At 48.1% G+C, this 24,472-nt stretch overlaps 1 protein-coding gene across 1 annotated transcript in view; it reads left to right on the forward strand.

Moving 5' to 3' along the window:
- The first annotated feature begins 16,726 nt into the window (after positions 1-16,726).
- The window catches only part of LOC126540301 (2-amino-3-carboxymuconate-6-semialdehyde decarboxylase-like), a 120,701-nt gene continuing 112,955 nt past the window's right edge, over positions 16,727-24,472 (forward strand). The window contains exon 1 of the mRNA XM_055075956.2: positions 16,727-16,999. Within this exon, the coding sequence (XP_054931931.1) occupies positions 16,841-16,999 (159 nt within the window). The 5' untranslated portion in view covers positions 16,727-16,840. The remainder of the gene's footprint in view (positions 17,000-24,472) is intronic.

Consider the following 24,472-nt stretch of genomic DNA (forward strand, 5'->3'; position numbering starts at 1 on the left):
TGTTGTCATGTGGATCGTAGCCAATATATAGTGCCAGTGTATAGATTGAGCATTATGTTAGAGTGTGCTGAAGTAATTTGATTGCAGAGTCTTGTTTCAATGTTGTCCCACTTGGTCATGGTTGCCGTGTTACATTTCTCGGATGTGGCGGCCTGGTCAGTTGCATTAGCCAACGGCCTCTCCAGGTAAGCACCTGCTCCTGCAATCCGCATAGCGACACAAGCTCCCTGTTTACATGTACTGCGATTGGTGCTCCTTGTTTGTCCTTTCCTGCTGCAGCCGTGGGTAAAGTGTGCTTGTGGCCTTCTTTGGCTGCAATTTGGCGTAAACGGGGACTATCATACATGATTACATGGTTTGAAATGTATGATATCCACATGGGTGGAAAGGCCTGCAAAATGGTGATTCCAACAAAACGGACCATGTCCATATTGAGAGCAGGTGGGGCACCAAGTGTGAGCGACACATTGGCGGCCACCGAAAGAACAAAAAGAAACGTGCAGATAGGAAAGGAGGTAACGCTAGAATTCATGTCGCTGTGTTGGCTATGGCAGCAGGTGCCTGCGTCACCCGATTGATTCGCAGTGCAACTTACGGCGACTGTCAATGCAAACAGATGGTGGACTGTCCAATCTGCCTGCGGTGCTGGTTGTCACTTGTTACTATACCGCCATGTGCGACGTAGGCAAGCACTGTGCCTGAAGTCGGATAGCTGAATGTGCTGTAAGCGACCTGTATTGCGTGAATGCCCACTGTTGTCATGTGGATCTTAACCAGTGTACAGTGCATTGTCTGAACCTTATGCGGTGATTGAATGCAGAGTCTAATTTGATAATGGTCGCCGTGTTATGTTTCTTCGATTTGGCGACCTGGTCAGCTGCATGGGCAATAGTCTCTCGAGGTAACCGTCTGCTCCTGCAGTCCACACAGCGACAAAGACTCCCAATTTACATGCACCGTAATTGGTGTTCTCCCCTTGTGACCTTTCCTGCTGCAGCCGCAGGCAAATTATGCTTTTGGGCCTTCATTGGCCGTGATGTGGCCCATATTGAGAATGTGGGCCACCAAGTATGAGTTACACATTAGTGGCCCCCGAATAAACAAAAAGAAACGTGCAGTTGGAAATGAGGCAACGCTAAAATGGCGACTAGTCCACGTCACTGTGTTGGTTGCGCCAGTAGATGCCTTGCGTCACCCGATTGCTTCGCAATGCAAGTTACGGCGACTGTCCATGCAAACAGGTGGTGCACTGCCCAATTTGCTTGCGCTACTGATTGTCGCTCGTTACCATATCGCCATGTGCGACGACGAAAGTGAGCAGTTTACGAGCTCGCGTTAACGGCTTCAGCGTATCTCGAAATGGATATTTTATTTCTGCTGTTGTAAGAGAAGGTGCACTGCTTTTCTTCTGCCAATAAAGTCGCACGTCCTGTTCACTCACTTGTGGCTTGTTCGCATGGGCGTCAGTAGAGGTTCTTTAGTCTCCTGGCCATTAAAACGCTGCAGCTGAGGCATGCCGCAAAGCCAGCAAGGCGAGCACGGCGCGTACCCAGCTGCCCACCGTACGCCACCGGAATAAAGCGGCCATATAGGATATTGCACTAAAAAAACAAAAGGCATTTCCACTTGCTGTTTAAGCAGCGCCATCTGTCGGGCCCCGCCCTAAGTTCCGCGCGCTGCCGCTTCTTATTTTCCACGGAGGAAGGAAACTAAGGAGAGGCCCTGACGTCACTCTTTGTGAAGCAAAAGTGAAGCCGGAATTTGGCGTTGCTCATGGCGATGCTCCGCCTTATGGGCCACCCTCCTCGCTTGTTTACATTTTTCGCGAAACCACGCCGCGCTGCGCGTGGTGTCGCGCGCGGAGCGCGCGCGCTCGCGCAACATCTGGCAGAGCACGGTGCAGGTAACACAGCGCAACAAGACACGGTGACTAATGCAAACCCGCCCACTCAGCGCCTTTGCCACGGCCCGAAACCTACCAGAGCAACACGTGTGAGCGCTCAAAAACCATAACAACGCCGCCATTGTGTCCCAAAAGGCGTGGCCATACAGGAGAAAAAATAAAAAAGCAGCAAAAAAATGAGAACCTACTACGTCATTTCCGTCACACTTTTCTCCTAGCGCGCGGAGGGGGTAGGGCCTCTCCTTAGTTTCCTTCCTCCGTGTTATTTTCGAACCACTGTGGAAGGTAGAGTTTCCCTTCTCTAAAATTCGTTCTTTATCCTATGGAGTTGTTGTAAACAAAGCGGCAGCATTCAGCAGACTAATTGGAGGGATGCTATGAGCGTCGCTTTTGAAACGGGGCGGTGGGTGGCGCCACCAACATGTCGCATGGGGCCAGGCAATGCCTCGGCCAGCGTCATCTGAGGACTTGTGCGGCTGCCTAACTGCACATAGCTGTTGCAAGACAAACAGAACCACAGATAAGTCTATATTGTAAGCTATAGCTTAACATAGAAGGACATTATATGACGCATTTTCAATTTTCAGTTGCTTCTGCTATCTGCAGCCAGCAAAAACATAGCCTTCGAGATCAGAAAATGTTATCCCTATAGAAAGCCGCCGCTGTGGCGTTATTCGAACGATTTGCACTTCGGTTACCTCTCTTAAAGCCCGTGAATTACGCATTTCGTTCCTGCCCGTGCCACCTGCGCGGTCACTTCATTTTAAATAACTTCCTGCTGTCGTTAACATCCACTGTATAGCCTCAGACATCGTTGACGCGTTTTCCGAGGAACACATGTGCAGTTTGCGATGTTTCAGTGCCCGTTGCAACATTGTCAGACGCAAAGCATCAAATCTGCTCGTGTGGCGCAGCTTACACCCCTGTCGTTCGTACTTCCTTTCGTGTCGGTGTGTTTAATGTGCGCGGGTTGCGCTCCTGTCGCTCGTGCCTTCTGTGTTGATCGTTTTACCCACGAAGATTCCTCGAAAAACCCACATGTCTCGGCGGCGTGCATTTGTCCTATGTGCTTTGTGCCAGGAATGTGCGCTGGCGTACTATGTGCGTGCAACCAAGTACTACAGTGCGTTCCAGCAAATAGACACTGCCGCTTACGCGCAGTTTTCCTTGCCATTATCATGTCAATCTGCACAATTCTCGGTTGCCACTTAAAGACAAGTGACACAGCCGAGAAATCAAATTACGCAGAACAAGGCATACGCTGTATGTTTGCACTGTTCACCAAATGTGAAAACGGAGTAACACGAACTCACAGTGCTCTTTAAAAAGAAAAGAAAATGACGTCGCTGTTTTTGCCTAGCCCTGATAAATCGGAATCGTTTCCAGAGTACTCGGCGCTCCGGCTGTGTTATATCGCTTTCTTCATTTTTGCCTCTGAGATTGCCCCAACGATGAATCTGAACCACTCCCACCAAAGGCCAAGGGTCCGAGTGCATTAATTGACTAATTAGCTAATTGGGTAATTAATATGGTACCTTAATTAACAGCGTATTCATTAACACCAGTGATCAAAGGTACGACTCCCACCTATAGTCATGGGTCCGAGTGCTTTAAGTGTATCTTAATTAATTGTGGATTAATTAATACCGCCTTCATTAACACCAATGTTCGTGGACACGACTCCCACACAAGATCATGGGTTCAAGTGCTTTAACTATATATTAATTAAATGTGCCTTAATTAACATGTCATTTGTCAACAAAGGTCGTGGGTCCGAGTGTCTTACTTCCCTGTATGTTAATTAACAGTACCTTAATTAGCATCGCCTTCATGAACAACAAAGGTCGTGTGTTCAATTCCAAGCCAAGGTGATGGGTTAGAGTGACCTAATTGCTATATCGTAATTAACTGTGCCTTAATTAGCATCGCCTTCATTAACACCAAAGGTCGTGGGTTCGAGTGCCTTAATTAACTATATTATAATTAAATGCTCCTTAAAAAACATCGCCTTCATTAACACCAAAGGTGAAGGGTCCGACTCCCACGAAGGGTCGTGAGTTCGAGTGTAATAATTAGCTATATCTTAAATAACTGTCTTAATTAACTGTGCCTTAATCAACACCAAAGGTCGTGTGTTCGAAGCCTAAATTACCAGCATAGGTAGTGGGTTCGACTCCCATGAAAGGTTGAGAGTTTGTAACCTCTTTGTACATCATTGCTCATAACCGACAATGCCGGATTTTCCGCCACATGAGCCATTTAATGCTATCGCATTACAAGGAATTTTTCACGACTTGGCATCGTACACATTCATATATGATGTACTTGGACATTACAAATAACACAAAAAAGCTGTATACTCTTCTCATCAGAAATCATAATGTGCATTGTCATTTGAGTCTCTGACGTACTTGTGATGCCAAAAAACATTAGACGGTGCATTTCTTATGAATATCTGATGTCACACTAGGAACACATAACGTTCTCTACAGAAACTCATGGTTCATTTTCATAAGGGCGCGCGCGCCGGACATAAGCTTTGCCAGAGTTGCCGTGTCGGTACTGCTAACAAAAAAAAATGGTATGAACCCGGACACGTGAACGAGTAAGAGGTGGCATCTGGGCTAGCTGTCCTTTTTAATACGAAGCGTTACACAGGTATATCGCGTTTACTATCTATATTCTACTTCATTCGCGTCTGTGATTAGTGTATTGTTTGCGCGAGACGTTCTAAATTGCTAGTGGTGATATCAAATATTTTAGGAAAGGCTCAGAAGTAGTGCGGCTGCGCCAATGATCCGGTCGGATTCTTACTTGTACGAAAGACATTACTCGTTACTAATCGCTCAAAGGGCGACTGCTTGTTTCTCGCTCATTTAGTGCTCACAAGGGTGCGATTAGGATGGATGCCGCCGTGCATGTTTCTGTTTCTTTTCTTTTTTTTTGGAGACTCGCGAAAATTAATTGCTTCTGGTTGGCGATAAGATGTTGATTAGCGAAAGTTTCTCACACGTGTTGCTTTTTTGACGGGCACACAACCACGCAGTTTTCTAGAGTGCGCGCACCTACGCAGTTTGATTACGCTATGGACGTACATATTTGTGTAAGAGCAGGAACATTTGTGACATGCGAAATAATCTCTTGTGCGCATTTTCGAAGCCTTGAACTATGTGTATAACAAGGCATCAACTTTTTCATTCTAATAAGTTTATTTCCTTTTTTATTGTTGTTATTCATGAATGAAGAGTGCATATCTACCAAGGCAAGATATTTCTCACTTAGCGGTCACCCTAGAAAAATTACGGTAAATTTTTTTCGAAATAGGTGACTAAGAAGAACTGCAATCTGGAATAAAAAAAATGAACCTGCATGGTCGCATATGGCGAGAAAAATCGACCCTTAAAAGGCTAAGAAGAAAAGGACGAAATGGGGTATTGAGGTTACTCCTTTAGGGAAGGAACTGATCTGCCACAACATTCCTCCCCTCAGAGGGAAGTGTAAGGGGATGAATGCTACTTCCCATGCGGTTACTCCTTCGAGGACTAGCAGTTGCCCTCTTCCGATGCTCCTCAAGGGAGTAACGGTCATTCTTTCCGATGCTCCGCAAAGGTGGAATATAATGAAATTAGGCATTTATACCGTGATAAACGTGGCATGAAATGAGCCTGGCAACGTTTAACACTAGAACTTTATCTAGTGAGGTGAGTCTAGCAGTGCTATTGGAGGAATTAGAGGGCAGTAAATGGGATATAATAGGGCTCAGTGAAGTTAGCAGGCCAAAAGAAGCATATACAGTGCTAAAAAGCGGGCACGTCCTGGTCTACCGAGGCTTAGCGGAGAGACGAGAACTAGGAGTCGGATTCCTAATTAATAAGAATATAGTTGGTAACATACAGGAATTCTATAGCATTAACGACAGGGTGGAAGGTTTTGTTGTGAAACTTAATAAGAGGTACAAAATGAAGGTTGTACAGGTCTACGCCTCTACATCCAGTCATGATGACCGGGACGTCGAAAGCTTCTATGAAGACGTGCAATCGGTGATGGGTAGAGTGAAAACAAAATACACTATAGTGGCGGGCGACTTCAATGCCAAGGTAGGCAAGAAGCAGGCTGGAGACAAGGCAGTGGGGGAATATGGCATAGGCACTAGGAATAGCAGGGGAGAGTTATTAGTAGAGTTTGCGGAACAGAATAATATGCGGATAATGAATACCTTCTTCCGCAAGCGGGATAGCCGAAAGTGGACGTGGAGGAGCCCGAACGGCGAGACTAGAAATGAAATAGACTTCATACTCTGCGCTAACCCTGGCATCATACAAGATGTGGACGTGCTCAGCAAGGTGCGCTGCAGTGACCATAGGATGGTAAGAACGCGAATTAGCCTAGACCTGAGGAGGGAACGGAAGAAACTGGCACATAAAAAGCGAATCAGTGAGTTAGAGGGAAAATAGAGGAATTCCAGATCAAGCTACAGAACAGGTACTCGGCTTTAACTCAGGAAGAGGACCTTAGTGTTGAAGCAATGAACGACAACCCTGTGGGCATCATTAAGGAGTGTGCAAAGAAGTCGGGGGTAACTCCGTTAGACAGGATATCAGTAAGCTATAGCAGGAGACGAAAGATCTGATCAACAAACGCCAATGTATGAAAGCCTCTAACCCTACAGCTAGAATAGAACTGGCAGAACTTTCGAAGTTAATCAACAAGCGTAAGACAGCTGACATAAGGAAGTAAAATATGGATAGAATTGAACATGCTCTCAGGAACGGAGGAAGCCTAAAAGCAGTGAAGAATAAATTAGAAATTGGCAAGAATCAGATGTATGCGTTAAGAGACAAAGCCGGCAATATCATTACTAATATGGATGAGATAGTTCAAGTGGCTGAGGAGTTCTATAGACATTTATACAGTACCAGTGGCACCCACGACGATAATAGAAGAGAGAATATTCTAGAGGAATCCGAAATCCCACAAGTAACGCCCGAAAAAGTCACGAAAGCCTTGGGAGCTATGCAAAGGAGGAAGGAAGCTGGGGAGGATCAGGTAACAGCAGATTTGTTGAAGCATGGTGGGCAGATTCTTCTACAGAAACTGGCCACCCTGTATACGCAATGCCTCATGACCTCGAGCGTACCGGAATCTTGGAAGAGCGCTAACATAATCCTAATCCATAAGAAAGGGGACGCCAAAGACTTAAAAAATTATAGACCGATCAGCTTACTACAAACTATTTACTAAGGTAATCGCAAATAGAATCAGGAACACCTTAGACTTCTGTCAAGCGAAAGACCAGGCAGGATTCCGTAAAGGCTACTCAACAATAGACCATATTCACACTATCAATCAGGTGATAGAAAAATGTGCGGAATATAACCAACCCTTATATATAGCTTTCATTGATTATAAGAAAGCGTTTGATTCTGTCGAAACCTCTGCAGTCATGGAGGCATTACGGAATCAGGGTGTAGACGAGCCGTATGTAAAAATACTGACAGATATCTATAGCGGCTCGACAGCCACCGTAGTCCTCCATAAAGAAAGCAACAATATCCCAATAAAGAAAGGCGTCAGGCAGAAAGATACGGTCTCTCCAATGCTATTCACAGGGTGTTTACAGGAGGTATTCAGAGACCTGGATTGGAAAGAATTGGGGATAAAAGTTAATGGAGAATACCTTAGTAACTTGCGATTCGCTGATGATATTGCCTTGCTTAATAACTCATGGGACCAATTGCAATGCATGCTCATTGACCTGTAGAGGCAAAGCAGAAGAGTGGGTCTAAAAATTAATCTGCAGAAAACTAAAGTAAGGTTTAACAGTCTCGGAAGAGAATAGCAATTTACAATAGGTAGCGAGGCACTGGAAGTGGTAAGGGAATACATCTACTCAGGGCAGTTAGTGACGGCGGATCCGCATCATGAGACGGAAATAATCAGAATAATAAGAATGGGCTGGGGTGCGTTTGGTGGGCATTCTCAGATCATGAACAGCAGGTTGCCATTATCCCTCAAGAGAAAAGTGTATAATAGCTGTGTCTTACCAGTACTCACCTACGGTACAGAAACCTGGAGGCTTACGAAAAGGGTTCTGCTTAAATTGAGGACGACTCAGCGAGCTATGCAAAGAATGATGGGTGTAACGTTAAGGGATAAGAAAAGAGCAGATTGGGTGAGGGAACAAACGCGAGTTAATGACATCCTAGTTGAAATCATGAAATATAAATGGGCATGGGCAGGACATGTAATGAGGAGGGACGATAACTGATGGTCATTAAGGGTTATGGACTGGATTCCAAGGGAAGGGAAGCGTCGCAGGGGGCGGCAGAAAGTTAGGTGGGCGGATGAGATTAAGAAGTTTGCAGGGACAACATGGCCACAATTAGTACATGACCGGGGTTGTTGGAGAAGTATGGGAGAGGCCTTTGCCCTGCAGTGGGCGTAACCAGGCTGATGATTATGATGACCGAGATAAAAAAAATTACCGAGCTCAAAAAAAAAATTGCCCAAAAATATGATTCGAACTCTCGTCCTGGCGCTCACAATTCAGGTACTATATTGTCACGTGGTGGTGACGTTCAAGAACACAGTAGCAATACTGTGAAGAACAAAACTAACTTTTATTGGGCGAACCTGTGCCCACAAAAACAGGCTACACTCATAGCACAACGACAGCGGCGAACACGGTCGGCGATCGTCGAAAATCTGATCGGCGGGTCAAGCGCGTCGGCTTTTATACAACAGTCGTCGAATGTTCCAGACTAATCTTTGGGACCCGCATGCCTTCCACAAAGTTCTACAACATTCGAGTCACGCGATGAAATCAGATAATACAAGGCTCGGCGACAACAGACAGCGGATAGAAGCATCGATAACTTTCCAGGAACTTCGGATACATGAAGACGCGTCCCGCGCTGTGCGATAACATTTGTTAGGCGGCGAAACGTGGTTGCCTGTTAAATATAAGTACACGTGTCAATATTCACTTCACCGCTGCAGGTTTCTTTTTTTTTCTTTATTCCCAGACATTCGGCAAGTATATCAGTACACACTGCTGCCATCATCTGACAACATTCACTTTCCCACCGCTGATGTTTGAGCTTGTAATTGAGATTAGAAAACTTTAATTTTGGCAAGAGCATCCATGAATATCGATTAATGTGCCGCGAAGGCCATGGGAAAGACGTGCTAAAGCGTGCGAAACGAATGATGGTACCAGGGGGAGTGAAATCATTCTTCTTAAACTACAAACTAATACCTTGCCTGTCAAAAGATGACTAGAAGAAAAAAGGGACTATTTACCGTGGGGGACTAACTGTTTGATTTGCAAGGAACCAGAATCTATAGAACACGTTTTTTCTAGACTGTTCGAGTTCGGTCTTCTTTTGGGATGTTATGCAAAGAACAAATAAAAAGGATTACCGTTAACACCACATGGTATTCATTACTTATCCACAGGGCAAGACAGTATACCTTATGACATGTTTTTCCTTCTCGGCCTTCGCAGCATCTGTAAAAACCGCATGGCTGTAAGGAATTGCGATATAAGTGTGAGAACAGTAAACTCTTACTTTGCTTCAAAGGTGAGTAAACTACGTGAAGTGTTTCAAAAAGTAGCGTATGACGATGCTCTTAACCACGGTAGGTTGGTTGACAGCACAGGATATTGACACAATTAACGTTCCGTTGGAAACGATCCCATTGGAGTGCAGGTGAGGCAATATAAGAGCGACTTGGCATATTGTGTGTATGCTATGCGGGAAGAGTCTAACCGTAGAGAAAGAAATTCAACAAGGGGGGTACTCGGCGAAAAGTGGCAACAGAAAACACGGCACGCCTAGATTTAATCCCATCCGTTAGTTGACGCAAGCATCCGAAAAAAAGAATGTGATATGAACTTACAGACAACGTTTTATTTATTTTTATTCTTTCCAGGTAAAACTACAAAGTTATGCGTATAAATGAATTTATACTTTGCGACCTATTTTTCTTACGTTACCTAGCAACAAGCTAGCGGCACGCCAGACGCGCCATATGATGCGTCATGCGCCAGACGTGCCATGGCGTGCCAGCGAATTAAGCGAGCGAGGCAGGCGCGCTGCGCATGCCAAGTTCGTCTGTTTGGCGATCCGTCTCTTTTCGATGTAGCCCGTTCGTTGTGCAGCCGGCGTTTTCTTGCTTTCCTTCTGCATTTCTGCACGGCCCCACTAAGCTATTGGACAACGGCAAGGTGAGAAATTTCGATTGAGAGACTGCGACGCATTTCAAGCAAATTTAGGCTTACGCCACAAAACTGAGACTAGTGATGCAGTTAGCGAGAAACTGCTCGGGCGTTCTGGCGCAGTTAACTTGAGTTATATGTCTCGTAGTGGGAAATGTTTGCGACGCTTTCTATGAGCCTTAATATTATTGTAACTTATTTCGGTAGTTTTTTGGCACGCTTGCCGCGCCCGGCTATGTGACGCTGTTAGCCAAATGCAGCTCGACCGTGGTGACGGTTTCGCGTGTGCTGAAACTTACTGGGACAAGTTCGTGACGCATTTTCTGACCCCCAGAATTATTGTAGTTAATTTCGTAACTTTTTGGAATAATTTTGAGCCATGCTCGCCGCGCCTGGGGTTGTGACGCAGTTAGCAAAATAAGCAAGCCGGCTGTGGTGACACTTTGGCGTGTTCTGAATTTCAGTGGGACAAGTTTGTGACGCTATTTATGGCCCCGCAACAACATATGTATACCAGCTTTCGATACTGACGCTTGTCGAAGACGCGACGAGCTAGTGCCAAGAGTGATAACACGGGAGTGCGTTGCTTGCGCCGGCAGGACGCGTAAAAGATAACGCCGAGGAGCTTAAAAACCAAGAACTTGACAATATCTGTCTTCAGAGCGACTGAAAACAGGCTTTGCACCCGCGAATTTGTCTTGAGTGCGACTAGAAGGCATTGTGCGAGCGTGTAACATGGTCTGGCTGATAACCAGTGTTGTGACCACAGCTGTGTATTTGGCGTACTATCGCATCGACTGATGCCAAGTTGTTTTGGAAACGCGTAGTCACCCGTGTATTTGCGCTCTTAAAATGGAAGAAATATTGCCCGGGCAGGGAGGGATGCTTGAAAATCAGATGTTTTCTTCATATTTTATGGCATTGTTTGGGAGGAGTCTATTTGCTACGAAATCTTTGTAAAAGTGAATTTATCTGTAATGTCGCTCATTCGCCACTTACGCACGTTTCACCTCTATGCGCAATATTCCTTTTAGGTCAATATACCAAAATGATACATGCCTGTAATTAACTTTTTTTTCAGCTGATGGCATCCGATGGAGCTTCGTACGGCAACGACTGCTACTTACCTGGTGCCACAGCTTTGGATGAATGCACAAAAAGCCCGGAACGAGCATTTATATACAGAAAAATAAACATGTCACCATTTCAGAAGATGTCTTGCGTCTACTTCATGAAATTGCACGTGGCACAGATTGGGTGGAGGCTTGTAAAGATCGTTCTCAATCATTTTTACTAAATAATAAAACGATTCCGCGCCAAGGCCGCGCGTCATTCAGCAGTAGAAGCGAAAAAAAAAAATGCCGCGCCGATCAGCGGAACCGGCATGGCCTATACCAGCTGCCGTTCCAAACGCGCGCGCACAGAACCGAAACCGGAAGGTGTTAATCCCATCCGCTTGGTGCGCTAAAGTCAATTCGGCCACTGGGCTCTATGGGATTGTCCGCTCTTGTTGAATCTTTCTCTTTGGTCTAACGTTGAGTGTACTTGCAACCATAAGCGAGTGGGAAAAGAAATCTGCCCAAATATTCTTAGCGTGATTTAAACTGAGGCACTACGCGATGTATACGTGTAGCTAGCTCAAACGGTGCACCCAAGAAGACAGAAGGCCAATTTGTCTGTCGCTTAGCGTGTCCCGTTTGAGCTACACATCGCTTCAGTTAAGTTCGTAAACTCCTTGGAACGGAAGGAACTTGGGTACTATTGATCACGAAAATCTAGCAGTCTATCAATGACTTGTGCGTTTAATGTGTATCGCTCACTTATTGTGCGCACGAATGGCATGGCTCTTCACATTCCAGCTTTCAAATTTCACGCGATTTTCTCACGAAGAGGCAAAGTGCTGCTTTTCATGTAGTTCAATAGACAGTGCACGAACCTAGTACTATTCACGATTAACAGACAATACCGTTTTCGCCACATCACTCCAGTGCACGGACGAAAACAGCGGAGTTCATGGGAAGTAACTTTTGTCGTTCGTCCTCCCGTTTGCTCTCTTTCCGCCCAGGGACTAAATACTTACTGTCCGAAATTTTCACACCGTACGCAAGTACATGCAGTTAGTCCCTCGAGGGACGAAAGCGCCCTTCTTAGGACTAACTGCCCAGTTACTCCCGTTTTAGCGGGATTTTTCTTAGAGTGTAGAGGGGTACACTTCTGTCATTCCTCAAAGTATCGTGCCGAAAACCCTACTTCCAACGACGACGACTTGACGGAAAGGAACCTCTGAAGAAGCTACCCTCACGAGGATTGACGAAGCTACGTCCACTAACGTCCAGAACCGGCATTTTCTACCGCTACTATCCGCCCCTGGAACAGCAGCTAGGCCTCCGATACGCACGCCCTGCCGATACCACCGCGAGCCTATGCAAGAATGGATCGCCATAAGAGGAAGCGGAGTGCACTGCGGGCTGGCATGACGAAAGCCACCAACGACCTGACCTCGCTGATCGCATCTACGTCAACGACTGCTGGTGAGCTGGAAGACAACTTAAAAATTCTACTAATCAAAGAACGAGAAGAAAGGGGGTTAACCCAGGGGCCCGATTTTTATTAGTTATATCATAAGAAGCCCACAAACACTGACACCAAGGACAACATAGTGGAAATTACTTGTGCCTAATAAATGAAATAAAGAAACGATAAACTAATGGAAATGAAATTGGATGAAAAAACAACTTGCCGCAGGTGGGGAACGGTCCCACAACTTTCGCATTTCGCGTGGGATGCTAAAAAACAACTTTCGCATTTCGCGTGGAATGCTCTACCAATTAAGCTACCGCGGCGCGGTTTCCCCATCCAGTTTCTTGGTTATTTATGTTTCCTAGTAGAACTCTGGGAGTGTTAGCCAGCGCCACCACTCACAGACCTTGGCGGCGGATGTGGAACATCCTTTCTGCCGCAGGTGTCACGAGTATGTGACGTGATATATACGTATATATATTGTAGTGAAGAGGAATGCCCGGCGCTGCAGCCACATCGCCAGTCGTCCGGGAGGCGCGAGCTCGATATTGCCTGAGTTGCTCTGGTTGCGACACGCTGCCTGCTGCTCTCTTGTACTGGATTCATATCAGATTCTGGTGAAGGTGCTGGGTACAAGAGAGCAGCAGGCAGCGTTTCTCAACCTGAGCAGCTCAGGCAATCTCGAGCTCGCGCCTCCCGGACGACTGGCGATGTGGCTGCAGCGCCGGCCATTCCTCTTCCCTACAATACATATATATATATATGTGTATACATATATATACATATATATATATATATATATATATATATATATATATATATATATATATATATATATATATATATATATATATATATATATTGTAGAGAAGCACTGCACTGATATTAGCCCCGAGAACGAACTACAGGGACGCTGCGAGCGCCGCTCGGGTGTCGCGTGACGTCAGGTCACGGACTCGCGCCTGTCGTCTCCTACAGTTCAGGTACAGTGATATAGTCCGGGCGGTGTCCGGGTGGTTTCCGCGGTGTTTTAATTTGCTCGCCGTCGTTATCTCTGCTTGTATACTTATGGCGGCCGTCTCCAATATATTTTTACGACGTCTTCATTCGCGAAAATTTATTTAAAGAACTAATTTCTTAGACGACAATGCAGCTCTCAAAGGCAACGCTACAGTGCCAGCCGAATGAGCGCACACCAGCCCATTGCGAGTTTTTCATGCGCGGATCCACAACCGCAAAAACGTAGTACATAAGAATCCAGTTATGATAACATACCTGCTGCGGTGCAACAAGTATGTCACAAACGACTTCTGCACTCCAACTTCTACAACAGCTACTTTGAGTAACACGACTTCACAACAGTTACACCATTTCTACAACAGTTACTTTGATTTTAATCCGCTAAAACAGGTTTGCTCACGACGAGTGGTTCATGGTATAATATCGAATTTTTGCATTTCTTCGGAGAAACGCTCGGTAGTAACACGAGGACATAGCTAACACTGCAGTTTAGATTCTACAAGCACTATTTGCTTCTTTACCTGCTTCTCAAAATTAGGCGGTTCTTCACGTGTTTATTTTAAGTGGCGGTAATTTGAAGTAAAGCTAATGAAGGCTTACAGCTATTTGCAGAATACGAAAAGGAATGTACCAATATGTATTCCTTTTTCAGTGCTACACGTTCAACTCGATCACTTGAGAGAGAGAGAGAGAGAGAGAGAGAGAGAGGAGGAAGGAAAGGCAGGGAGGTTAACCAGACTGAGTCCAGTTTGCTACCCTACACGTGGGGAGGGGAATGGGGAGTGAAAGAGAGAGAGAACTTAGGTGTAGGATGTCTATAGTCGGGCATTCAAGTCTGTTGCCTTCAGGTAGTGAAAAAGCGCTCGAACTGCTTTCTGGGCTAATGAACTGTGAGGCCAGGCTCCCAAGATCTTCGCTTCCGTAAATGGCCTGTCATCCAGTCTATTCAAGGCACACTGGAGAGTCTCACGTTGATTATCGAAGCGAGAACACTGGCACAGAAGATGACTGATGGTCTCTTCACACTTGCACGTAGCGCACATTGGCGAATCCGCCATTTCAATACGATAGCTGTAGGAGTTGCTGAATGCTACTCCTACCCATAGCCGACACAGCAGTGTTGCGTCACGTCGTGGAAGTTTCGCTGGTAATTTAAGTTTCAGTGATGGGTCGAGGCTGTATAAACGGCACTTAGAGTTCTGTGGTGTATGCCAGTAACTTAACGTGAGGGTACGTGCGAGACTGCGAAGCTCTCTTGCAGCGTCGACTCTCGATAAAGGTATAAGGAGTGTCGGTGAGCCAGCCTGGGCACATCGGGCAGCGTCATCGGCGAGGTGATTACCAACGACGCCACAATGTCCCGGCAGCCATTGAAATATGATATCATGTCCTCGTTTAGAAGCGCAATGGCAGGTTTCGTTGATTTGTGACACTAGCTGTTCATAATTGCCACGTCGTAAACTTCGCAAGCTCTGGAGGGCTGCTTTCGAGTCACAAAATATTGCCCATTTGTTGGGCGGTTCTCTTTCAATGTATTTGACAGCAGCGCGAAGAGGGGCCAGTTCGGAACCTGTGGATGTCGTTACGTGTGAAGTCTTAAACTTGATGACGACTTGAGAAATTTACTGTTGCTTGTTGCTTGAGAAATATACATGACGAATCTGTTTGGGGAACTGACACAGGCTGCTCGGCCCAAATTATATAGTGAAATATGCCTTTTTGACCGTATGGTTGCAGCCAGAAAGAAGTCGAAGCGTCAATTATGCGTAGTATGGGGCATATTGAAAATATCATAATTCCCCGGTGGAGGGTCAAAAATCAAGTGAAATATGTAAACCTTGTGGTGTTTTCGTTATGAAGGTTTGCGAGGTTCTCTTTTATGTACCGACGAAGCCAATAGTTCTCCGTTTGTATAATTAAACAACGTTGGACCGAGACACGGTGAGGCAGAAGGTGCTTGAATTTTCCTTTTCTAGGCAATCTAAGCTGTGCTTTAGTACCTCGAGAATACTTTAGGCGTTCCAACTGGCGCTGTAAAAGCATGCTTTATGGTTTCAATTCGAAGTGGTAGTGAACTGATGGGTTTCGCGAATGGGTGCCTGCCATACCGACAGTCGGGTGCTACCGTTGCGTGAAGGGTGTGCCATATTGTCGATAAAGGCTACTGAGGGCCACCATGAAATATTTCATCGGTTGCATTGATTGGCTCTCGATCTTAACCACGAAACTTTTCTCTCAAATGATTGCTACTCTGGCATTTGTGAACTATGTATATACTCTACATGACGCGCCGTCGTGTTAGCAGCCATGAGCAATTCGTTTTTTGGAGGCCTGTTTCAGAGACGGTTTGTGAAAGTAGCAGCAAACTTTTTCATAAGAAATTATCCAGTATGGCCATTTATTCATGCGTAAAAAAAGAGTTAGGTGCGCATTAATGCGCGCCTAACTCTTTATTTTACGCATTAATAAATGGCCATACTTGATTAGAACGACTCACCAGAGTAATAAGAATCATGATGACAGCTTCGCTGGGCGGTATCTTTCTAACACGGATAACATGCTAACGCCAATTACAAAGATTTTTCTTCCGAGTAAAACGCAATGTTTCTCTTAGCTAAATACTAAGGGAATGTTAAGTGTTTAGCGAAGCATCATACACAACTTCGCATGTTGAATTTCCAGACATTCCTCTTACGCAAAATTTATGGACAGACAGGGCGCATATATACATTGTAATGCCAGTAGACTCCTTTACGCTACACAGCTTGCGATATCCAAGCCGCAAATTTTATCAACACACGCGCTTTCAGTGAAGGAACCGTGGTTCAGGCATGGTAGAAGAAAGAAGCCGACATGCCCTTCAATAAGCACGGCTCGAGCCGCCCATACCCCAGGCATACACGAAGGGAACGAGCGCACGCGGCAGCCGAGCAAGCCGGAGCGAGCGGCGTCCTTGCCGTGACGTCACTCGCGAGAGGGCGCCACTCCTAATTCTTGCCGCTAATAGTGGGTTATCCTATTCAGCGCTTTTGCTCGTGAATGCCGCTCGTGCTGAGAGTCCGTGCCCTGCGCTAACGGTTGGTCCCAAACGCCGGTGAGTAATAAACGCCGCCTTTGCAAGTGGCGGAGGTTGCTTCGGCCTACAGCGTCAAACCTGGAACTTCGACCCCGTACCCATGCCTGAAGATGCATCCCATCAAACGCTTCCTACTCCATCCCAGCAAGCGCCACGTCGGTCGGTCCTGTGCTCTGGTGGGCCTCACCACAGGGACCCTGCCATTTTCAGCGGCGTGGACGACACCGACGTCGAGGACTGGCTGGCGACACATGGAAGGGTAAGCGCCCACAACAAATGGGACGATCCCGCCAAACTGACTAATGTGCTCTTCTATCTCGCGGGTGTCGCCAGTCTCTGGTACAACAACCATGAGACCGATTTTCCAACGTGGTACTCGTTCAAGACCTCTTTAGTGGTTTGGTTGGTCGCCCTGCTGTGCGCAAGCTGCGAGCAGCATCGCGTTTGCGAGAACGTGCACAGCAGCCGGGTGAACCATTTACCAACTACATAGAATATGTACTGAGCTTGTGTAAGAAAGTCAATGCGACGATGTCGAAGTTTGACAAAATCAGAAATGTCTTAAAAGGGATAGAGAACGATGCTTTCAACTTGCTGCTGGCCAAGAATCATCAGTCCGTGATAGACATCATCACTCTATGTCAAAGCTTACGAGGAGCTAGGCAGGCAGCGCTCGTTGACACGTCGCCCTTCCTCGCGCGACCACCTCATTGCTGGTTTGGCTAGCATTTCCAACCAGTCAGCGTTGCTTGCTGAAAGGAAAGTGTTCCTTTGGGAGAAAGTTGCGCGCCAGCTCTCCTTGATATCCTTCGCTCAGCCGCCACATCTCCAACAGCCTGCATCGAATTTTATGCCTCCCCTCCGCCGCGCGATTAAGCAGGAAATCGCCGAGGTCTTGCCAGCCCACAGGCAACATCTTCTTGCGGCTGTACCACTAAGCTACGCTGACGTCTTTGCGCCGCCCCAACAAGTCCCGGCGGCTGCACCACTCAGCTACGCTGAAGTCCCGTCGCGAGGACCCAGCCACTCTCTTCAAGTATGCCTCTCCGTTCTGACGACTTCGTGCTTATACCCCGACTGCCGCCCGCCGTGCAGTCATCTCAGCAGCCGCCTCGTACAGCGTGTCCTGTGACATGGGTGGGGGCTGCCTCGGCGAGCTGGTGGCATACTCCCGACAACTGGCCAATATGCTTTGCGTGCGGCTATACCGGTCACGTCGCACGTTTTTGTAATCGTGTGCAGCCGTCTAGCGCGGCACTACCCGGGACAAGTCAGCCCAACCGTCCACATTACAGTCTCCATCGGCTATGTCGCCGACATAGCGCCCAACCGCAACTACCCACCGTTTACCTTCTCCACGGCGTCGCGCACTGTCGCCGATGCGACCTTGCCCCATAACTCGGGACGAGGAAAACTAATCGTCGCAGTCCAAGACGCGAGGGCTGCGACAACGTCGAAATGTGAAAGTCCTCACCGCAGTCCCTCGAACGTAATGAAAGTGTTTGTTGGCGGTGTTCGAACATCTGCACTCGGGAACACTGGAACCTCTGTATGTGTTATGACGCAAAGCTTTGCCGCTTACTTCGGAAAGTCACGATTTTTCCTTCGCACAGCCAGTGCTCAGCATGTTCACCCCTTGGCGGCTTGCACTGCTCGTGTTGTCACCGCCGACGTTCTATACGCCGAAAAATTCACCATCCTTTCCTCGTGCTCTCATGACGTTATCCTCGGCTGGGATTTTCGCTCGCGCTACGATGCCCGTTATTTATTCCACACGGGCCTAAATAGAACTCTCGCCGCTGTTAGATATGCCGATCACCGACAATTTTGCTTTTCGAGGGAACTACTGGCCCAAGGCGGCACCCAAATTCCTAACGCCTCAACGGTAGTGCACATGTCATGCGGTGGAATCTCAGATGCTGTTACACTACTGCCTCCATCTGACTGCTTTCTCACTCAGAAAGGTGTGCTGCTGCCTTTTGCTACAGTCAAAATCCCACAGGGCTACAGCACCATTTTCGTTTGCAACCCATTTCCATACCCTGTGTTACTGCTCCGATGCTCCGAGGGGAATGTCATGACACTGTAGAAGCCATCGAAGACGTGCAACTTATGGACGTGCCTAATGATAATTGCTGTGCTAGTTCCAGTGCGCTCAATGCTGTTTCTGCTTGTGACCTATCGCCCAGTGATGTATTCGGTTTTCCTATTGCGGATGTCCTTACACCGGGTTTTCGTGCCTTCTAGAATAATTTCGTTCTTCCTTCGATGTAGAGCAATCTTCCATGGGCCGGACGCCAATTGTTACACATCGCATCGATACTGGCGCGCAACCGCCATTGCGGTAACGTACGTATCGTACATCTCCTGCAGAACGTCGTGTAATCAACAAGAAAGTCGACGACATGTTTCGCCGCAAGATGGTACGACCTGCCAACACTCTATGGGCGTCCCTTGTCGTTCTAGTTAAGAAGAAAGATGGTTCTGTGCCGTTTTGTGTGGACTACCGCCGCCTGAACAAGATCACTCGCAAGGACGTCTACTCTCTCCCACGCGTAGTCGACGCGATTGACATTCTACAAGGTGCAGAATTCTTTTAATCTCTAGATTTGCGCTCAGGGTATTGGCAAGTACCAATGGAGGCCACTGATTGGCCGAAGATAGCTTTTGTAACACCCAACGGCTTATACGAATTTAACGTAATGCCTTATAGACTTTGTAATGCGCCCGCAACGTTGGAGCGCATGATGGACCCAGTTCTGCGCGGCTTCAAGTAGCACACGTGCTTGTGTTATATTAACGTTGTTCTTGCTCCTGACTTCCCCGCGCACCTTCAACGGCTCCGGTCTGTTTTAACGCGTTTAACAAACGCGCGACTACAACTAAACCTCAATATTCCCGATTTGCGGCTCGGCAGTTGGCAATTCTTGGTAACGTCGTTTCCAGGGACGGAATTCTTCCCGATCCAGTCAAACTTCGGCTCGTTGCCGAATTCCCTAAACCTACATCCGTCAAAGACCTGCGCAGTTTCATTCGTCTGTGTTCCTATTTTAGACGCTTCATCCGGAACTTCGCCATCATGATATTGCCCCTGACGAAGCCCCTTGGAAGCAGCGGGCTCCTCATGTCGTGGTCGAGAGTGTGGCGAGGCGTTCGCAATCCAGCGCCGTATGTAGACGTCACCTCCAATGTTCCATCACTACGACCCGATGGCCCCTGTGCACACTGATGCCAGCGGGGTTGGCCTCGGCGCAGTCCTTGCGCAGCGCAAACACGGGTTTCCTGAGTACGTTGTGGCTTATGCAAGTCACACGCTTACGAAAGCCGAAAGTAACTACACAGTTTTTGGTGATCTAAATGCTTGGTGATCTACATGATCACCAAACTACATGTTTGGTGATCAACCGGGATGTTAATAAGTTCCGGCCATATTTGTATGGCCGCCCATTTGACGTCGTCCCGGAACACCGCGCACTTTGTTGGTTGTAGCCACTGAAGGACCCCTCAGGCCGCCTAGCCCGTTGGGCACTTCGCCTGCAAGACTACGATATTCGCATCCTTTACCGTAGAGGCCGCCAGCTCTCTGACGCCGACGCCCTCGCGCGCTCTCCCTTGCCCGACGACAATGCCCGCTGCTCCGTATACCAGCTTGCCGTTTCTTCCAGCGACTTTTGCACTATCGCTTCTGAACAGCGCAAGGACCACTGGATTGCCTCGCTGATAGACTTGCTCTCTGATCCATCGGCACTACTAACCACTAGCGCGTTAGGTCGTCAAGCTCACCATTTCGCCATTCGCAACGACCTACTCCACCGACGCAATTATATCGCCGATGGCCGCCAGTGGTTGCTAGCAGTACCCCGCAGTCCGTGTTCTGAAAAATGCGCGCATCCTACTCGGACCCACAGTGTGCACACTCGGGAGCATTCAAAACATGCCAGCGCATTCGACAGCGGTACTACTGGCGCGGGATTTACAGCTACGTTCAGAAGTTCGTTCGTTCGTGCCCCGATTGTCAGCGCAGGAAATCTTCACCGCGCCTTTCGCCAGCCGGTCTGCAACCGTTACGTTGCCCTACACGGCCGTTCGGGCGCGTCTGCATCGATTTGTCTGGGCCACTTCCCCTGACACCTGCTGGTAACTGCTGGGCCATCGTGGCTGTTGAGCACCTCACGCGATACGCCTGAACTGCCGCTCTCGGATCGCTTCGCGTTCTTTTGGTGCTACAAGGTACGAGATTTGTCGGATTGGTCTCGCTGTCTCCTCCGTGATAATCCGGTGCTTCGTCAGTGGCGTCTGACCAACTCTAGATGTCGACGAGAAGCAACGACGAAACTGGTCAAGCAGGTCCACGAGGCACTGCCTTTCCGCTGGTGATAAGCTCGTGCTCTTGTCAAGAACAGGTAACGGTGCCGAAGCGTCTTACTCTCCTTGTTGTAATGCAAAGCATTCGCCGTATTCCACAATCTCGCCGAGGTAAGCAACTGCTGCGCCTTGTGCAATGTGTCGCCGTTGCTTGCTGAAGTTTGTCAGCAGTAGTTCTGTTTCCCCATGCATTACCTTGACAAGACTTCTTGGCATGGCAATACCATGAGTGAGCAAAAGCGTAATTATCTGCTCGGCAATACCTTCCCCATCGTACTCTGTGTCGCACCTGACGGAAACAAGACGGCAAGATAACGGTGGTACGCTCACGTCGTCTATGATGCGCAAAGACTTGCGCTGTAGCTCTGCACTTTCGTCCCCAGAAAAGGTCAGTATACCTTCTGCTATGTTGATGACGGCACCGTACTCGCGTAAGAAGTCCATACCTAATATTACATCTTTGCAGCAGTTGGGGAGAATTACAAAATTTGCGACGAATGACAAATCTCCTTTGTTCACCCTTGCAGTACACCTGCCAGTCGGTGTCAGTAGCTGGCCTCCAGCACCTCTAATGTGCGGCTCTGACCATTCCATTTTCACTTTGAGAAGTCTGTCCGCCAGTTCTTCAGTTACGATTGAAAAGTCTGCGCCCGTGTCTACTAGCACCGTCACGTCGTGGCCGTCAATTGAAACAGTAACATCGGCGCTAACAATGTCGTCTGACGTCAAATCACCCCGCTGTATCGGCTTCTTGTTCGACGGCAGTGGTGGATTTTCGGCACTTCGACGTGTGGCAGCCTCCCCCCCTGAGGTCGCCGCCTTCAGTTTCCCCGGCGTGGGCTGGGAGATCGCCCTCGGGCCACGTACGTCAGTGGAACTGCGTCTTGCATCTGGAATACGACGTCCCGGAGAAGGGGAGCGCGACCGGTAACCGGGAGAATCGGCTTGCCAGCTCGTTGAATTCGCGTCGATGTTCGCTCGGATGCCGTCAAGAGCACGACGAGAAGACGTGGATGGGAACGCTTGGTAACCTTCGACGCGATAAGGGTAATGACGGCAGATGTGGCCCGCTTCCCCACAATGGAAACACAAGGGCCTGTAGTCAGCTGTACGCCAAATGTCCGTTCTGCAAAGCGGTGGTCGCGTCGGTTATACCCTATGATACCAAGGTGATGCCGGTGCTGGCTGCTGGTGATAATGCGGCGTTGGCATCGGAGGTGGCGGTCGACGGATAACATCTGCGCAGCTGGGCTGCCACGTCTGGGACTGTGACTGCGGTGTCGGCATTGGAGGTGGCGGTCGACGGACAATATCTGGGTAGCTGGGCTGCCACGTCTGGGGATTTGGCTCGAGAGCCGCAAACGTTTGCTTTATATTTTGGCGCAGAACTTCAGCCACTGACGTAGCTGTGCATTCATTTGGCGTGGCAGTGAGCTTCTTAATTTCTTCCTGAACAATTTCGCGTATCAGCCGGCGCAAGGAACCCTCGTCTGTGACCGTCACCTCTGCGGCGCTTGCCGGTCCAGTGCTGGTCAGATGATTATACTGACGGCTGCGTAGGTGTAACGCGCGCTCTAAGGTCGTCGATTCTTTAATAAATTCATCGACGCTTGTCGGCGGGTTCCGCACAAGACCGGCAAACAGCTGCTCCTTTACGCCGCGCATGAGGTGGCTGCGTCTTTCTGCCTCAGGCATATCGGGGTGTGCACGACGACAAAGACGAGCCATGTGCTCAGCGAACATGGCAACAGTTTCATTCGGCTTTTGAATCCGTGATTCGAGAAGACGCTGCGCGTGGTCTCGCCTTTCGGTGCTCGCGAACGTATGGAGGAACTGGCGGCAGAACTCATCCCAGCTTGGCCAGATTCCCTCGCGATTTACGAACCACGTGCGGGCTCCGTCTTCAAGAGAGAAATACACATTTATAGCTACTGTCCTGCATGCCGCTCATTATACTTGGCTACGCGCTCGTATTCCTCAAGCCAGTTTTCTGCATCCTCGTAGGCATTGCCGTGGAAGCTGAAGGGAGATCGGGGAGTAAAAAGAGCCACCTGTGCAGGGCCTGGGTCTGCCATGGCTTGGGCACTCGTGGTAAAAGGCAGAATTCCTGGTAGGGGACGAAATTCTGGGCTTAGGCCTAGTAGGCGACGGCTGGGGCGGTGAACGGGTGTTTAGACATGCGGAAAACGTTCTGGGCTTGATTAGGGGCTGTTGACAGGGGTCCCAAACAATTACCCAGCGCCTCCACCAGTGTCACGATTCACAAGCAGCAGGAACTCATAAAAAAAGGGCAGGACACTTTTATTCCAGGCCAACTGAAAGAGGATCGCTCAGGGACCTCTTCTTCTTTCGCAATGCGCGAGATCTTCGTCTTCCTCTACGTGCCGCGTTCTGGATGTGGCAATATGATAATTCAACGATTTCATGCTCTAAGACACACCTGTCGTTGCGCGCGGCTATCCGCACCTCCCCCTAGCCCGCAGGTTAAATAAAGCAAGCTGACTGGGCTTTCAGATGCGGATATAGCGGTCCCAAGAAACTGGGCATACTGCAAGTACCACAAGCTGGCATTTGTTAGGGCGGCAGCTGCCCAGAGACAGGTCTTCTCCGCAACGCGAGCGTGTATGGCGAATCTTGCGCGTCGTCCGCTAGAGCGCGTTTCGAGCAGGCACAAGAGACAATCCTCGCCACCAGAGCAGGGAATACGTAGTAAAGAAAAGTGGCCACTCATTTAAAACAAGGAATAAAAAAATAATATGTGTGAAGACTGCGCGTACTTATATGTGCAGTCATCGCGTTATATTGTAACGACGTGGGATCGACGAGGATGCGGAGCAGCACCACCAACAAATACAGTTTATTAGTCGCCAAAGAAGACCACCAATGTCTTCTCCGTCCCCACGCTTAAGAGGAAGCTTTAGCTCGGGCCCATCTCTGACGCGGCCTATTCAAATACATGTAAAAACGCAAAAACGTTTTTCTGAGATAACCCCCGGGCCTGATTTTAATGAAATTTGTTGCATTTGAGAGAGCAAGTTAAATTCTAGTGACTGCTGGTCACGCAATTTCTATTTAGGTCCTGCATTTTGTTAAAACAATTTTCGAAAATTTGAAAGCTTGAAAAAAATGGAATCAGGAAGTTTAGTCGTGTACGGTCACCATTGAGTGACCGTACACGACTGTTGGCGTACGCCGACCGTTGGTATCTAGCACGCGGGCGAACATATTCGCTCGCTATCCGGTCGCGGTGAGTCAGACTTCCTCGATTTGTGGCGCACCCATCGGCATGTTCTATCGGTAATAATTCGGCTGGCTATATACTGGCGCATAAAAGGCGCAATAAATGCCCTTGTGATTGTCTGCACTG

The sequence above is a fragment of the Dermacentor andersoni genome, chromosome 2 (assembly GCF_023375885.2).
Source record: "Dermacentor andersoni chromosome 2, qqDerAnde1_hic_scaffold, whole genome shotgun sequence".
Classification (NCBI taxonomy): Eukaryota; Metazoa; Arthropoda; class Arachnida; order Ixodida; family Ixodidae; genus Dermacentor; species Dermacentor andersoni.